General features: G+C 44.3%; 1 protein-coding gene across 6 annotated transcripts in view; it reads left to right on the top strand.

Annotated features, from left to right (window-relative positions):
- DLC1 (DLC1 Rho GTPase activating protein) overlaps nucleotides 1-17,174 on the top strand; it is a gene marked incomplete at both ends in the record, with an annotated part of 387,952 nt that overhangs the window by 344,621 nt on the left and 26,157 nt on the right. For 3 of the 6 annotated variants that reach the window (XM_079726851.1, XM_079726855.1, XM_079726853.1), the window contains one exon: nucleotides 17,001-17,072. In XM_079726851.1, the coding sequence (XP_079582977.1) occupies nucleotides 17,001-17,072 (72 nt within the window). Of the gene's footprint in view, nucleotides 1-891; nucleotides 1,106-17,000; nucleotides 17,073-17,174 lie in introns of those variants that run through there. The other 3 variants (XM_079726856.1, XM_079726854.1, XM_079726852.1) reach the window with 2 other exon arrangements.

Genomic DNA, 17,174 nt, shown 5'->3' with positions numbered 1-17,174 from the left:
TGAATGTCCCAGGGACAGGTACTCTCCTCCCCATTTTACACATGACGAAACACTGACTCACCCCTACTTCCCCACTTCGCCTCCGTTCCCAGGAATTTATGCGGTTCCCATCAGGAGGAAAGGCAGAATAACAGAATTTAAAAAAAAACAAAACTGTGTAAAGCTACCAAGAAAACGATGAGGGGGAAAGTGCGCGGTGTCCCAGCGTGGAGCCCAGACCTCCCCAGCAAGTAAATGCCTCCTGGGTCCAACCTTTGTCTTGCCAATAGTTGGAGAATTTTAGGGGCTTCCCCCTGCAGACTTGCAGCCTGGAGGAAAGCATTCCAGCCCCTGGCGGAGGAGGAGCGGGGCGGGGCGGAGCTAGGAGGGGCGGGGCCAGGGGACTGCCTGAGGCGGTGGCGGGGAAGCCGGGCCGCAGGGAGGAGGGGAGGGGAGGTGTCTGAGCTCGAGGTGGGGGCGGGGCCGGGAGAGCGGGGTGGGGCCTGAGGCCTGCGAGAGGCTGCTGCTGGCTACCCTGGCACCGGGGAGGAGGCGACGCGCAGGGCCTGGTCCCTCCACTCAGGGGTGGGCGCTGCGGGAGGGCGCGGCCGGCTGGCTACGCGGGAGGCAGAGCGCTCCAGCGGCTCGTGCGAGGGCGCTTCGCTCTGGTCCTGGCCATGGCCGAACTCCCGGGAAGCCAGCGCTCCCGGGCTTCTCGCCCAGCTCCCTGAGCGCTCTCCCTTTTCGATCTCGGACAGACACCAAGTTCTTTCCGGAGTGGCGAGTAAGGATGCGCTGAGGACCGCTGGGTCGCGCGTCTCGGGTGCCGCCGTGGGTCCGGGCGCCGGAGCCGAGCTGCGTGGGGCTGCCTCGATTTCCCCACTGCGCGCCCGCCGTCCCCCGCCGCGCTTGATGTGCAGAGAGAAGCCGGACACCATGATCCTAACACGTAAGCTAGACTTGTGCCTTGCCGTCAGGCCGGCCGCAAGAGCCAGCTGCGGAGGGGACCCGCCGCGGAGGAAATGTCACCCTGCCTTGTCAAGTCAGTGCCTGACGTTCTGTGCTTTTGCGGCGCTTTCCGAGGAGGCTCGGAACCGAGTCGCCCGAGTTTCTTGGAGTGGAGGAGGTGGAGTGTGGGGAAAACAAGGGTCGTAGTTCGGGGAGGGAGGTCTTAATCTCGGGTAATGACCCCTGGGGGCCGCGGGCCGGCACGCCCGGTGGGCTCCGGGAAGGGCTGCGGGCTGGAAGGCGACCGTGACTGATGAAGTGAAACCCACAATAACTTCCCGCCCGAACTGGGGGCGCAGGGCCGGTCCGGGGTCGCAGGACCCGTTGGCTTCCTGCCCAGCTGCGCTGGCGGCCCTTCTATTCTTATTCTAAATCCCAGGCGGTGGCCTCTGGCTCTGAGGGTCGCGGCGCGATCTTCTTTCTACTCTCTTCCCTTCGAGGACCGTTCCAGGCTCGGTACTTGCTGTCCTTCACCATAGAAGTCCAAAATCAGCGTTGACTCCCTTGAGAATCTTATTTAGGGATGTTTAGACCGTAGTGACCCTTGGAAAGTTTTTTTTTTTAACTACTTTAAATTCACCAAAAAATTGTTTTAATTTCCAGCCGTCTTTGTTCAAGTATTTTAGACGCTGGAAAATAACTCAGGCTTAGCCAGGAAAGTCTCGCTTTGGTGGCTGTCGGCCCCTGGAGAATGTTGGAGGTGTTTAGCCAGTCCAACATGTGGGGCGCCTGCTGGAAGGCTATGCCTTCACGTGCTGGGGAGTTGGATTGGGTTTCCTAAAATGCCCCATGGAGACGCCCACGCCCTTGGCTCCGGAGGAGGCGCCCGCGCGCCGAGAGTCCCGGGGCCGGCGAAAGGAAGGAAGCGCACCGCGCGATCCGGCTTTTTCCGTAGCGAGGCGACGGCCTTTTGGACCCCTGCCCCCCTCTGTGTCCCTGTCCCCACCTCCAACGTCGCGGGTCGAGCCTTTGATCCTTCGAGAGGAGTTACACCTCTGGCCACGGCAAACCGACGCCGCCACGTGTAACTTACTGTCTCCGCGCTACTTCCCAGCGCACAGCCCCTGTCTCGAGGGGAGTCAGAGCGAGCCCGGAGTGAGGCCGGCGGGGTGGGAATCCTGGGTCTGCAGCCTGCTTGCTGGGCGAATCTGGGAATTGACAGGACCTCTCTGTACCTCCTTCATCTGCAACATGGGGGTAATAACTGTGTTTACTGCGTGGGGAGGTGTTGAGGATCAAACGAGCTAATACAAGGGCTTAGCCCAGTGTCTGGGACTGATGTTCAGTACCCAATTTATGCTAATTAGTGTAGAAGTAAACCCCTGCATATAGTCATTAATCTGTACTGTGGAGAAGAAAACCTTTCCTCATGCTTGCGTTGACTGAGTCATTTTACACTCAACTTGGTTAGCAAATGGGTACATTCTTAGGATTCAGAAGCTGCCTCAGTGATTGCCGGGTGAGATGGAGGAATGCAGTCCAGGCAGAGCCATCCGTTATGCAAAGATGCATGAGGGCGGAATATATGACGCATTTGGATGGAAAAAAATCACAGCTATGGAGAAGGCGGAATACTGAGTCTCAAATTACATTTTTTTTGCAAAACTCTGTTTGCTGAAGGGATGAGGGAAAATAATAGCCCAGCAGAACTCTGGATGTAAATCTATCAGCAGCTCCAAGAGGTTGACTAATTCAGCGTCCATCTGGACTGCAGGCTGGTCCTCCGCAGAGATAATTTGCCGAGCATAAGTGTGGAATTAATGGAGGCACCCAGTGCCATCTTGGCTTGCAGACTGTAGCAGATGGTCCGAGGGGTGCCCCGTAAGTCAACAGCCCCCCTAATAGAACTAAAGTCCTGGGAAATGAGTGTCAAATAGTTAGCAGATGTGCGTTCAGACGTTATTTCGAGACGTTTTCTGAGAAAATGTTGGCGATTGCGTGTATTAATTTTTATTGTGGCCTGCCAGATTTACAGCGTGGTCCAATCCTAGGTGCATATTTTTTTCATTAGCACTACTGTTCAGAGTTTAAAATGAAGCACAGCAGACTTTCTCTCCCAGCTGTTTTTAAAAGCTTGCTTTTGACAAAAACAGATTTTATTTTACTTCAAGCCACCTTACACCAGGGGGCCGCAACCCCGGGCCCGCGGACCCATACCGGTCCGTGGCCTGTTAGGAACCTGGCCGCACAGCAGGAGGTGAGCGGCTGGGGAGCGAGCGAAGCTGCATCTGCTGCCGCCCAGCGCTCCGCATCACTCGCGTTACTGCCGGAACCATCCCCCCACCCCGGTCTGTGGAAAAATTGCCTTCCACGAAACCGGTCCCTGGTGCCAAAAAGGTTGGGGACCAATGCCTTACACCAGACTTACTGGAAGCTCAAGAAAGGGGGCTGACTTGGTTTCCCTACTCCGCAGAATGAGATTAAGTAGCTTCCAACTTGACCTTTCCCAAGAGTGGATGAGAAACGACATTTCAGTGACTTACTTATGTCTTAACTTCCTAATTGTGGATCTTATGAGAAACACCATTTACCTCCTTAAAGAATGAAAACGTTAAACTGTTAAGCAATTAACTATGGCTAAGTGAAGGCGGTGTTCCAAGTTTTAATACACTGGACTAATCAAAGGATTTTCCTATAGTTTTGGAGCAAAGGTTCTGAGAGACCGGATGCCCCTTTAAAACTAAAGCCTTTTTTCCTTTATTTTGTTATTGTTCTATATTGTGGTTCAAAGACCAAAGACCAAGCAAAGTTTAAGGGCGTTTTTACATTAAAGGGGGATGTTTGGTTGCTTCTGGAAAATATACCAGATTAATAGAAAAGCATGTTATGATTAAACAATTTATCATTGTGAAGTGGGTGAAAAATGTAGATAGTACTTACTTAAACTCTTCCTTGTAAAACTAGCGTGGGGCTTTAAAGAGGGCATGGGAGGCCCCAGTGAGATGCCTTGCAATCAGAAGCTTGGTGGGATTCCAAGAGGTGGTTTTAAATACAAAAATAAGTACTTGGGTTTCCCTTGGTGTCCCCATGGAGATTTTAAGCCATGATGCAACGTTCAAATGAGAGTGGTATTTTTATGACTTAGGTGGGTAAATATGCAATTTGAAAATATTCAGGGGAGGGTGATTTGGTTCAGAAGAATGGGGGCATCCAAAGTACAGTGGGTGAAGTGAATTGTACTTTTCTGAAGAGAGCCTTGTGCTGGACAGGATGGTCCAGTATTGTAAACACGCGTTTCTCATGCTTAGCGCTCCTTCCTAGCAACAGGAAGACGGAAATGAGGCCATGCAAAAAAAAAAAAAAAAAAAGACCCTGAAGGTTCCAGACAATACTTGACCCACCCTAGCATTCACCCTGTACAACCAGAGGACTTGCAAAAGTAAAAATAACTTCAGATGTTTCCCCTTCCTCCCTGGACATTGCCAAATCGCTAAAGACTGAATTCTTAGTGCTTTGGAACATTATAGCACAAGCTGGCCCATGGTGCAACTGTCAGGGAGGCTCACGTCATGCCAAGCCTGTTGAAATTATAAAGCAGGGGAGACCCGGGGAGAAGGGTGATTTTCATTTTTAAAGTTGGCTTAGTCTAATACTTAGAATTATATGAGTTAGAATCCAGTGGAGGAGAGAGAATTTAATTTCTAAACTCAGTCCAGCACTGTGTCCTAAAAAGCACAGTCCCAAGTGCCTCTTTTCCATGGCTGTGAAATTAGGAGGAAAATGCTTTTCTGCAGTGGATTTTCACAATTGTCTGTGTATCTGATTGTGTGGCCATTGTGTAGGGAGGAGTTCTGGGACTTGAGGGTAATTCTTACTCTTTTAAGAAGGACAGTGCTGTAGGGTTAAAATATGTTTTATAGGAATGAATGGCTGGAGTGAGTACAATCAGTGGTGTTTTCTTGTCGCCTCAAATTAGTCAGAAATCTAATTAATGTAAAAGGGGTAAGATTCCCAGAGGAGAAAGGCTCTTCCTGTCTGTTTGTACTTTTCCTTGTGGGAGCCTGTGTTGTTGTTAAGGATTATCATGATCAATGATAAGTAAGGTGTAGTCCTGCTGGGGCTTCTTTAATTAGGTCTACTGTGTCTTAACATTTTTTTCACTAGCTATTCACTTCTTGCCATCATAATGAACAATGGGTAGGAAGAAAGTCTTGAGTTTTTAGCCCATAGATAGATAGATAGATAGATACACACACATATATATATATTTTATAGTCTCATAAACAATAGTCATCCTTCTCTAGTGTGGATACTCCTTTTTAATTTTTATTAAAAATCCACAGACTTTTGACAGAATAATAATAACATTATAGAAGCTAAAATTTATTGTGAAGTTTGCTTTCATTGTCACATGTAATCTTCACGGCAACCTCACAAAGTAGATATAATTATTCCCATTTTACAGATGAGGAATCTGAGGCTCGGCGGAGTTAAATACCTTGCCTGAGATCACCTACTGTACATGATAGCTAGGATTTTATCCAGGTGTGTGTGGCTGTAGATTCCAGTTATGGACATATATTTGGCAGGAGTTGATTCAATTGAGGAAACAATATTTGGTGGCCAAATAGAACCTTGCAATTACTTTGCAGTTTCCTAGGGGGCTTGTGCTGGTAGGTAGAGAGCTGAAATGTTAGGGTCCCAGGTTGACAAATGAGTGGTTTCTGCGTCCTGTCTCAAGGGCCTCATGAATGGAGAACTCGAGCCTCTGTCTTTACTATTTGGGGAAGGGGGTTGGCATACCATTTTCTAGCCCCTATTGACTGTACTGAACAGTGCTTTCTTCAGTGAAAGTATTCCAAAATAATATTTCTAAGGGAAAGTTTTCTCCCAGACGTCACTGAAAACATTTTGAATGGCATCTTGGAAAGGCCTACCTACCGGGAAATAATGTTCTTGGGCACCAAAAGGTAAAATATTATTCCTCGCTAAAGTCAAACCAACACACAATGGGAATCATCCCTCTAATCCTTCATCCTTGTTTTTTAAACTGCTGCCACTAGAGTGAGTTTCACAGTGGAAAGTAAGCTCCTTTTCTGTCCACACACACCTCAACTTGGTGGCCTTCTCACGTCTTACCCCCTCCCACCTCCGGGAGAACAACCAAAGGCGAACTGAAGGCTGAGGTCAGTGCGTGGAGTCCTCAGATGCCTTGGACACCTCCCGTCCACATTCTGTTCTCTTCCCTGCCCCGCCTCTGAGTGTCCTGTGGAGAGGGCTGGAGGCTGCTTCCTGCAGCTCGACAGAAAGGCGCCTTCCTCCTCCTTGTAGGAGTCTCTAGAGGATGTCTGAGGGACAAAAGTTTTCCACACCCTGAATTTGTAGCATTTCCCAGGCTGCAGCACTTAGGAAGCCAGAGAGGAAGGGACCTGGGAGGTGCAGTCCAGCCGAAGTAGACAGAAGATGCAGAAATTCTGAAATCATCTTCACCTGCCCTCCTGAGTTTGGAGAAATCATCAACTCATAAAAGGACATCTCCTCACAACTCCCCTTTTCAAACTGTGTGGCACCAAAAAGGGATCTTGTATTGTGCTCATGCATTTGTAAAAGTCATTCCATGTGAAATTCCAGAACTTTGCAAAGGCAGCCTGGAAAAACATTGCCTCTTCCCTACTGGGGGCAGCTGAGTTGCCTGGAAGTTCAATGACTAGTCCAAGGTCATATGTGAGTTGAATGGAACTTCAGACCCCTTCCTGCCCCCATGTGTAAACAAAACGGGGAAACAACAAAATAAGGATCTTAATGTGTTTGTCGGAAAAATGTATGTTATAAAACCAGTAATGTTCTTAAACTAAACAGATGGACCTGAGTCACATTTTGACCAGTAGATTTTGTGTGTTTGGGGTGCTGGGTGTCATGAGCGATTTTGATGAAAATAATTCTTCAGATCACCTAGAAAACAGTAATACTTATTCTTCTTACACCTTTCGCACAAAACTGAGAAAGTCACATTGAACACAGGCATACCTTGGAGGTATTGCAGGTTCGGTCCCTGACCACAGGAATAAAGCAAGTCACGTGAATTTTTTTGGTTTCCCAGTGCATATAAAAGTGATGTTTATGTTATACTCTAGTCTGTTAAGTGTGCAATAGCATTATGTCTAAAAAACAATATACATACCTTAATTTTTTTAATGCTGTTGGAAAAGTGGCCCCAATAATAGACTTGATCAACACAGGGTTGCCACAGACCTTCCATTTGTAAAAACTGCAGTATCTACAAAGTACAGTAAAATGAGGTCTGCCTGTAGTGTTTCCTGTTTGAGGTTAGACATAGGAGTGGCTAAAAGCTGCTTGTATTAACCAGTATCTGCCATGTTTTTATTTTCATTGGTCTTTGATAAGGCAACTTGATGTTTCATTCAATTCTAGATCTTTTTTCTCTGTCAGGATGCGCTGAAATATGAGTGAACAGTTTCTTTAGAATCTCTCACTATTCTCTTTATTTCTAACTTAAGGTTTTTGTAACACTAAAATTTGCACAATATTTTATCTCTCCTGTGCTATAACGCTGTAGAACTTAGGGAAAAAGCCAAAGATTGGGAGGGGTTGTTTAGTAGAATAAGCTTTGCTAACATATGTAAAAGAAAGACTTGATGAGCCTGTCAGTCTTTAATGGTGAAGATAGGGAGGTAGGTGTTATTTTAGGTTTGTGACCAGGTATTTTTGCCTTGAAAAATAAGTTTAAAAGGAATTGGATTATATAATCCTAAACCATGTACTTCACTTAATGAAAAAAATGAGGCTCAGAAAAATAAGGCCCTTAAAGTTGGTTTAAGATGGTTTCCTTTCTTGAAATTATTTTCTTAATCTACCCAGTTATCATCTTTAAAGGACTTAGTATTTAAAGAGCTATTTCAAATCACTTTTCTTAGTAATGCATGGTTTGAAATACATAAATATTTGATGTAGAATACTAGAAGTGTGTGTGTGTGTGTGTGTGTGTGTGTGTAAATGGAAGTTTTTTTTGCCCCACCCCAGATTGAAATGAAGTAGAAAGATGTGATGATGCAGTATCCATTTCCTTAATAGTTTATTTTCATTTCAGTTTGACTATTTTGTGTTGGGTAGTAAGTGCCAATTTTTGATTCATTGGGAGATGTTTTCTGTTCCTGGAAATAACTAGATCAACTCAAGTCTGGAGTGCCTGAAGGCACCTGGTCATGCCTGGGCTTAAATGAATACAGAGCTGTTTGCCTTTGCAAGGGAAGGGCATATATTTTTTGATATGAGCTACTTGCTTTTTCCCGGTTTGTGTGTTAAAAACTGTGTTTTGCAAACACTTGACCTAAACGATCCCCAAAGGGGATTTCAATTCATTTAACTCTGCATTGCTAGAGTGTGGCCTCCTGTGCAGAATCTCAGGTGTAGGTTTGCCTTGTGTGTCCCAAGTTTTCCATTTTTCGAAGCAGAGCCGTTTATTAAGTTGTCATCACATCATTGGGGGAAATAGGTCCTTTTTTCCCCCTTTATGTTATTTCTAGGAATGTTCTTCACTAGAAAGCAACATATCTGCCTCCAAATCTCAAGCAGGAGGGGAGAAAAAAACTTAAAAAGAGAACTCCCTCAAAACTCCCAGTTCTCACTTGTACTGGAAAACAGTCTGGTGATTTAAAAGTGAGGGTCATCTTTGTAGGCAAGACTGCAGTGTGCAGGAAGTTCTCTAAATGGGAGTGAGGCCTGGGTGGCTCTGGACCTTAAGCAAATTACCTAAACTTTGGACCAGCTTCCTCATTTGTAAAGAGAAAACATGAAAAGTTCCAAGATGCTTTCCAGCCCCCAATTCACTGGTTAGGTAGATGCCAGGATGGTGCTATTAACTGAAACACAAATGTACAGGATCAATCAACAAAGTAAAACTCAAAGTTTTCTATGGGTTGAAGTGTTTTCTTCCTATAAAGACTAATTTTAGTTTGAGGGTTGTAGATATACATATACAAAAACACCTAGGGTTTTCTTTTTTCTTTTCTTTTTTTTTTTTGCGGTATGTGGGCCTCTCACTGTTGTGGCCTCCTCACTGTTGTGGCCTCTCCCGTTGCGGAGCACAGGCTCCGGATGTGCAGGCTCAGTGGCCATGGCTCACGGGCCCAGCCGCTCCGTGGCATGTGGGATCCTCCCGGACCGGGGCACAAACTCGTGTCCCCTGCATCGTGTCCCCTGCATCGACAGGCGGACTCTCAACCACTGCGCCACCAGGGAAGCCCCAACACCTAGGGTTTTGAGTTCTCTGTAATATGAACATTGGCTTCATAGGACAAATAAAGAAATTGATCTATTAAGAAGCAAATCAGATACTTCAGCAATAAACCAGTAAATTTACAAAATTGGAGAACTCAAAGTAGTTACTATTGATCTAATTTTTTGAAGGAAGAAGGATGTCTCCATGTAATTGATGATAAATCTGGAAAATTAACAGAAGTGGAACCTAGTCTAAAGGTTGTCTTAGAGAGCAAGGGAAATGGGCATAAAGGAATTCTTAGAGTCAGAAATTTAGGGAATTTACAAAGCCTATAGCAATCCCACATTTTACAGATGAGGAAACCGGTCCAGAGAGATTATTTTCTTAATGGGTTCTTTCCTGGACCTATTTTCCTGAGCTGTTATAGGTCATACTTTGCCCCCTTTCTGTGATGGATTATTAGAAGGAACTTGGGAAACTCAGATGCAAAGCTCTTTTACATCTGAGGAAATAGTGTTGGTTGCTCATTGGGTAACCAGGCTAAGGAGATGCTTATATCTGCTCTGTGGCATAACCCGCTTTCCACTGCATGCCTCCCCTTCCTTTGTTCTCTGTTACAGTAAATTGAGACCACGTACCATTCCTTCACACACACCTGTGTTTTGCCAGCTCTCCGCTTAGCTTATTCTCTTTTATTCCAAATCTCCTCTCCCGCAATCCAATCTTATATAAAAGATCATAAGGCCTCCTTAAATACAGGCTGAGCATTAAAATGAGTGCCCAAGCAACCCCCTCCCTCTCTCACCCTCCCACCTCTGAATTCATACGTGTCTTTCCTTTGTCACATCACAGGCTCCTCTGTACTAGACAGAAGTGTTTTAGTTTACTATTTTCTTTTTCTTTCTTTTTTTTCTCCTCTCCTTCCTCCCTCCCTTCCTTCCTTCCTCCTTCCTTCCTTCCTTCCTTTCTCTTTAAGAAAAAGCTGTGTGAGAATAGTGTATTTCAAATGGGTTGCTTTGGGACGTAACAAATAGTAGTTTTTAAAATAGAGTGGAAAAATGTCAGACTGCATTACTTATTGTAAGTGTTATTTGGGGAAACTTGTTTCAGTTTTATATATGCTTATACACACATGTGTTTGTGTACATGAATGGGTGCATATATACACATATGCATATATGTGTGTGCCACGTTACAATGTAAAACGTGTTTCTTATGGTGGATCCTGGTCTGAAAAATTAAGGCAACTTCACTAGAAGAAAATCACATTGCAGTTTATTTATTTATGTAATACTTATTTGTCGAGTAACTACTATGTGCGCTACACTGTTGGCAGTGCTTGGGGTATATCAAAGAGTAAAACAGGCAAAGAAACTGGCCTCTTGCGAGTTTGCAGAGGGGTGAGACAAAATAAACGCAATAAATGTTTTGGAAGAAGAAAAAATAAAGCAGGAAAGGGGGCATGGGGTGTGTGAGATCAGTGAGGCTGGATCCGTTAGCCCGCGGTAGATGGGGTGACAGAGGGGTAGAGGAAGGAGCTGGGACGGGTGGGCCATCGCTAGACCTCTGGCTCTCACCTGTGAAGTGGGGATTCTTTGGTGCTGCCCAGACAGGGTCCCTTGGGACTTAAATACAGGGATCTCAGAAGAGCCCTTAGGAAACCAGTTCATTCCTAAGTAGAGGATCATCTGACATCGTGCCCTCAACTGTGAATTACCTTTCCCTTTGGCTTCCAGCTTCAGGGCAGGAACCTGTGCCTTTGATTGTCCCTGAGCACAGCTGGCAGCACAGACAGTGGATGTTCAATAAATAAATATTGAGTTAAGCAGGGAAATGAAGGGTGAGTGGCTTCACGTACATGTGTGGCTGTACTAGAATATATCTAAAGGTGGATTGGGGTCAGCTCCTGTGAGGCCAAATGGCCTAGAAACTGAATTAGTATTGACCGGTCTTCCAAAAGCTTCCTAACTGGTTTCTTTCAGAATAGGCACAGCAAATGTTTAGAATTTTTTTAGGCTTCTGAGGGTAGGAATGTTGCTAGTGGCTAGTCATAATCTTTGCTGTGATTAGATAACAGAAGAGTTTAATAAATATTAATATATATGTTGTGCTATCTGACTTAGCCCAACCAGGAATTCACTTTACATAGGTAACTCCCGATAACCGGTCTTTGACAGTGTGTGTGTTGAACATTTATTTTTATTAATTGCAAAAAGACAGGGGTTTAAGTTGTAGTTTTTTTAGTCCGTCTTTGAAGAAAAGGAAATTTTAATGGATTCTTTTCCTTCAAACAAATGTATGTGTGCTTCCAATGTGGAAAAAGTAGTCTTTCAAGATATACAAATGAATTAAGAAGCTTCTGGTATTTGCACCTCACCATACCGAGGAAGGTGGGGGAGAGGGGTTGATGGGGTGCAGAGGGGGAATTTGTTTGCGGCAGGAGAGAGAAGAGATAAAGAACTTGAAGTGTTAAGAGAGCATATGCATCCTGCGAACCCCAAGGAATTTGGGAAGACGGGAGCAGAGCTTGCATTTGGAGACCTTCCAGGAGCGGAATGGCTGGCCAGAGGCCCAGTTAAGACGGCTGTGGGTCTGCTGAGGAGTCGGGACTGTATTGTATGTGAAGGGCAGTGGAGAGTCACGGAAGAATCCTAAGCAGAGGAGTGACATGATGAATTATGTATTTCATACAAATCAATCCAGGGCTCAGGAACCCTTTGGACTAGGGTAGATTTCTTGGGGGCAGGGGTTATCAGAGAGTTCAGTTGGAAGGCTGTTAGGATAATTGGGGAAGAAAGAGTCTGGGATAAAGGCATGCAAAGAAATGTTGTCTGGTTCAGTGGTTCCCAATCCTGGCTACCTTTACATTTACTTAGGAGCTTTTTATTTGTTTTTTTGTTTGTTTTGCGGTACGCGGGCCTCTCACTGTTGTGGCCTCTCCCGCCGCGGAGCACAGGCTCCGGACGCGCAGGCTCAGCGGCCATGGCTCACGGTCCCAGCCGCTCCGCGGCATGTGGGATCTTCCCGGACCGGGGCACGAACCCGCGTCCCCTGCATCGGCAGGCGGACTCCCAACCACTGCGCCACCAGGGAAGCCCCAGGAGGTTTTTAAAAAAGATGCTATTTGTGCCCTCCCTAGACGGAAATCAGAATACCTGGGAGTGGATAGTGGTGGGTGGTTTTAGAAAGCTCCCCAAGGTGATGACTATTAGGATCCAAGGCTCAGAGCCATTGAGATCAAGTGTCTGAGGCTGTGGTTTGCTTCTTTGCCCTGTGAAACCCACCTGCCCGGGGAAGTTAGGCTGTTGGTGCCCAGCTGTACGGCAGTCCTGTAAAATTGGCCACCTTAACAGAGGCGAGAGAACTGATCATTTGAAGTAATTACTCCTTCCATTTGAAGGAATTTTTGTGACCAGGGCAGGAATCTTGGTTCAGATCAGAAAGCACTGCCTGCCTTCACACAGTTGACGTGCTTCTCCATGGCTGTAAGAACATCAACATTTCCATGGATCTTTGCCCGCAAATCTTGCCATAGTTGGGGGAATCCAAGGAATCTAGAAAATGTTTGAATTTTCTTACATTCCTCCAATTCCTTAGAATTTTATTTAAGAGGTAAAGTCCATGTAGCATTTGCCTTGAGCCCTGATTTCAGGAGCACATTGCAAAGAAGGCAGGAAGCAAGCACAAGGGTTCGCACTGTGAAGGTAGAGCAAAGGGAAGATGGAAGTAATCACATCCTGCTTCGACCTGATTACCATTGCTCAGCCGCTAAGATCAGCGAGTTCAGCGGAATGATGACGGTGTTGGGGAATTTCTGTCTGACTTACTGTTGAGAGGTAAGGGGAAGACAGGGTCATCCCGTCATGCCAGGAAGCATGCAAATATGGCCTAATGGTTCCCAAGCCTTACACCAAAGGTGTCCTGAACCTCATTCATCTAATACAGCTAATTATTAAAGGTGGTGCCAATAAAAATTTCCTGTTTCCTCCTTCACACATTTGTCTGTTGTTTGCTAAGAGAAAACCCAAGTCTAAAAGTGTCATTGTATTTCCACTGTATTTCCAGTTTCTGATGGCACTTCTGCCTGGTGGGGAATGTTTTTTTAAAATCGTGCTGATAGTTTTTCATTCGACCACTGAAGGAAAAGTCACACCCTGAGAACTGGTTAGAGGCCTCCAAAAACAGGCATGGGGAGTTAAAGTGACAGCAGTAATGCAACATTTACCTGGTTTTGTTTAATATTTTAAATGTTGTTCACTGTTACATGTTTTTTCAGGAAAATCCAGTGTTGCTCATTTCTGCAAGTCTTAGCTCTCTTGTTCACTAGGGCATTTGAATGGAAGGAAGCTTGTTTTCAAGGAGAGCTGGTTGTTTCTCCACTTGTTTCTTCATCTGCATATCTTGGGGATGATATTCCCAGCCCATGTGGGATGATATTCACACCCCACGTGTTAGGATCAGTATGAGGAGTCAAGGAATTCATATGCTTTAAGTACTTAAACTGGGCCTTGTGCACAGTCAGTGCTCAAGCAAAGTTAGCCATTGACAGAATTGTCAGGAGGCATCTGGGAAGACTTCCTAGAGGAGGTGGCGCTTGGACTAGGCCTTGAAGGATAATGAGGGGATAGGAGACAATTTCCAGACAGGGATGTGTAGGGAGATGAGGAAGGACCAAGTTTACTTTGGCTGGGGTATGGAGGGAGTACAGGGAGCTGAACGATTCGTTTGGATGCCACATGAAGAACCTTGAAAACCTAGGGGGATGTTTAGACTTGATTTTCTAAGCAGTGGAGCTCCAGGGAAGTTTTTGCAGGGGAGACGAGATCAAAACTGTAATGCAGGAAGTTTGATGAGGCAGGGTTGGTGGCTGGAGTCTCAGAGAGGAGAGAATTGGAAACTTGGAGTTTCAGTTAGGATAAGAGTCAAAGTTGTGACCTAGATCCAGGGAACTAGAAGGGGTAAATCCCTACCTGACCTGGATGTAGACATAGTTTCATTTCATGTTAAATAAAATGGAAATACTGATTTTTTAAAAATCAGTACTTAGATCGTTATCATTTTCACTTGGTAACTGGAAGGGGGTGAGAGTGAAGTCAGTAACTGCCTCATTTATTAAAAAATCAGTGACAGTTGGGCCTCCCTGGTGGCGCAGTGGTTGAGAGTACGCCTGCCAATGCAGGGGACACGGGTTCGTGCCCCGGTCCGGGAAGATCCCACATGCCGCGGAGCGGCTGGGCCTGTGAGCCATAGCCGCTGAGCCTGCGCGTCCGGAGCCTATGCTCCGCAACGGGAGACGCCACAACAGTGAGAGGCCCGCGTACCGCAAAAAAAAAAAAAAAAAAAATCAGTGACAGCTTTTTACAATTTTTACAATTTTCTAATTCTGATTTCTGTAGAAACAGTGGGTTTAAGTTCTCATTTATTATTATGCAGCCTAAGTTTTCATGAATGGACTTTGTTGAATGTAAACTAGATACAGGCTTGTCTGTTTCCCATGGTTTCATATCTAAAAGAAAGATATTCTCATCTATTTTAGGGAAAGGAAAAATCAGGTAAAATTACTAATCTCTGTAGTTCTTGGAAGTGCTGCTTTTTAGCCATTGTAGACCTTTCATTAAATTATCTGCTGAAGAAGCAAACCTTGGCCTGTTCACATCATTTCTTTCTAACCAACTGGCCCTAAGAAGAGTGGCTGTGTGAACACAGCTTTTTAGATCGATTTTGGTCATTTGGGGGCATTTCTTTTTGTAGTGGTAGAAAATGAATAAGGATGACAACACAGCAGTAGGCATTTATGTGTTCCTGAAGTCACGTGGGGCCTTAAGTGAATAATATATGTGAAAACACTTTGTGATTTGTAAAGTATTATATAAATTTAAAGGTTTTTTTAGAAAAATAATACCTTATATCTTTCGTGCCTCTTGGCATGAAGCCATTTTAATAAGAAATCAGGAACATTCTCTAAATAGGTGGTGATACTGGCTGGAGAATTGTGTCCAGTTAAGGCATGTGTGTGTGTGCACGCGCACATGCGCATGTGCACTGATCTGTTGTCATATTTAAATATAGGCCAGAAAGGGTGGACGTTGAGAATTTCTGGCCACTCACCACTTATTAAGTAAAACATTTAAAAAGCAAATACATTTACTTTTTAGCAATCTGTTGTTCGATGTCTAACAATGTGTTCAATGGAAATAACCTCCAGATAGTCAGAAGAAGTAAGATATTTAAAATATTTTTAAAAAACAAAAGACTTCGCTTTTTTTCTTTCCATATCTATCTTTGAGCGAGGGCCATGGGGATAGAGAAAAAAGTAGTTTCCACATCCTTTCAAATAAAATGTTGAGCTTTTATATGTTTTTCCAGCAATATAGTTCTCTGGAAAATGTTTATTTTATGATTTTATTTAAAGCTTCAGTAATTCCTTTCTGAAACAAGATATGGTTATAAATACATGAAAAAATGTTAGCGCAGGTAATTCACATTGGACAATTCTATGATTTAGTACAAACATCAAGATTCTTACACATTCATGTCACTCTATCCTTCTTCCCCGAATTCAGTCCTGAATCTTGTGTTTTATGATGCTACTTTCATCGCCACACTGAAAAGATTCATGAAAGTAATAAACCTTGCCCTGTCATTTATTGCTTCTCTGCTGCCATAATTGTTTTTGTTTGGGTATTAACTAACTCATCAGAAGATAGCAGCAGGCTTTTATCTTTGGCACATTCGTTCAATAAGGACATTCCTACTTGCTTTAATGAATTTGAGTGTTCTTAATTCTCTTTTCTTTAAAGACTCAAGGAACTCATAAAATAATAGTTTAAAAAATGCTCTGGAACTATAAAGTTACTAGACAAAAGTGATATATACATACTTCTCTATGATGGACTGTCCACCTCCTATCTGGCTCAGAGGAGAGATGCATAATGAAGATTTGAATCTGGAATAAATTAAGCAATGTTGAGACATTTATAAATGAGTGAATAGCCTTACATACCTTAAGTACTCTAAGGGTCTGAGGAAGGTGGGAAGAGGGTTGAAAGAATATTCTTTGTGCAAACTGAGAAACTAATGACTGTGCCGACCTCCACTGTGAGTCAGTTTTAACGGGATTGTAAATAAGTGCTTGAGTGAATTTGAACGCAGGTTTGTCAGTTGCTCTTGGCCTTTCTGTTTATCAATACTATCTATAAGCTGTTAACCACGGGGAAGTAGAAGCTTTATTAGGCATCTCAGCCTGCTGAGATTGTGGGGTTTATTGACTTAATGCCCTCCAGGGCCCCTGACCGCCCAGACTTCTCTTACTGCCTGATGCACCCGAAGGCACACCTTCACAGCCCCTGGGCAGTTAACACGCATCCCATTGGGTGGCAGAAGTCAGTCCCTTTGGTCAAGTTAGTGTTCTTCCAGGGTGTCACATGTACTTGGTGGCCTTTTATTGATGTGAAAAGTAAAGCAAGTTAGTCCATCTAGGCCTAAAATTAATAATTATTTAATCCTTCTTCAACTTTCTCATTAAGCCCTATTTTCTTAATCATTTATAACCAGAACACAGAGGCAGCGCAGAGTAACTTACTGCTGGGGCTCCATTTTTGTTTTTGTTTTTTAAAGGAAAGATGGATAATTACATGTATTTTTTAAAGTCTGAAAAGATGCACAAAAATCTAAACCATTTGAATAAGTGGATTTTCTTTTTTGCTTTTTGCTTATCCCTTATCAACAGATGTCGTCTTTTGCTTATATAACAAAACCAGAGTTTATTAAGGAAGAAGAAGTACGCTGAGTTACACATGACTAACATGTTTGTCTGTCCTCTGTTCTATTCTAGAAATTGAAGCCAAAGAAGCCTGTGATTGGCTACGGGCAGCAGGATTCCCCCAGTACGCCCAGTTGTATGAAGGTGAGCCGGGAATGCCATTCTTTTTTAATGGGCAAAATCATATCCTTGGATCATGATTATAATTTTTTTATAAGCTTTGCACTTTTTTTAAATTTTATTTTT

The sequence above is a fragment of the Hyperoodon ampullatus genome (assembly GCF_949752795.1).
Source record: "Hyperoodon ampullatus genome assembly, chromosome: 20".
Taxonomy (NCBI): Eukaryota; Metazoa; Chordata; class Mammalia; order Artiodactyla; family Ziphiidae; genus Hyperoodon; species Hyperoodon ampullatus.
This window is presented reverse-complemented; position numbering and strand designations above follow the sequence as displayed.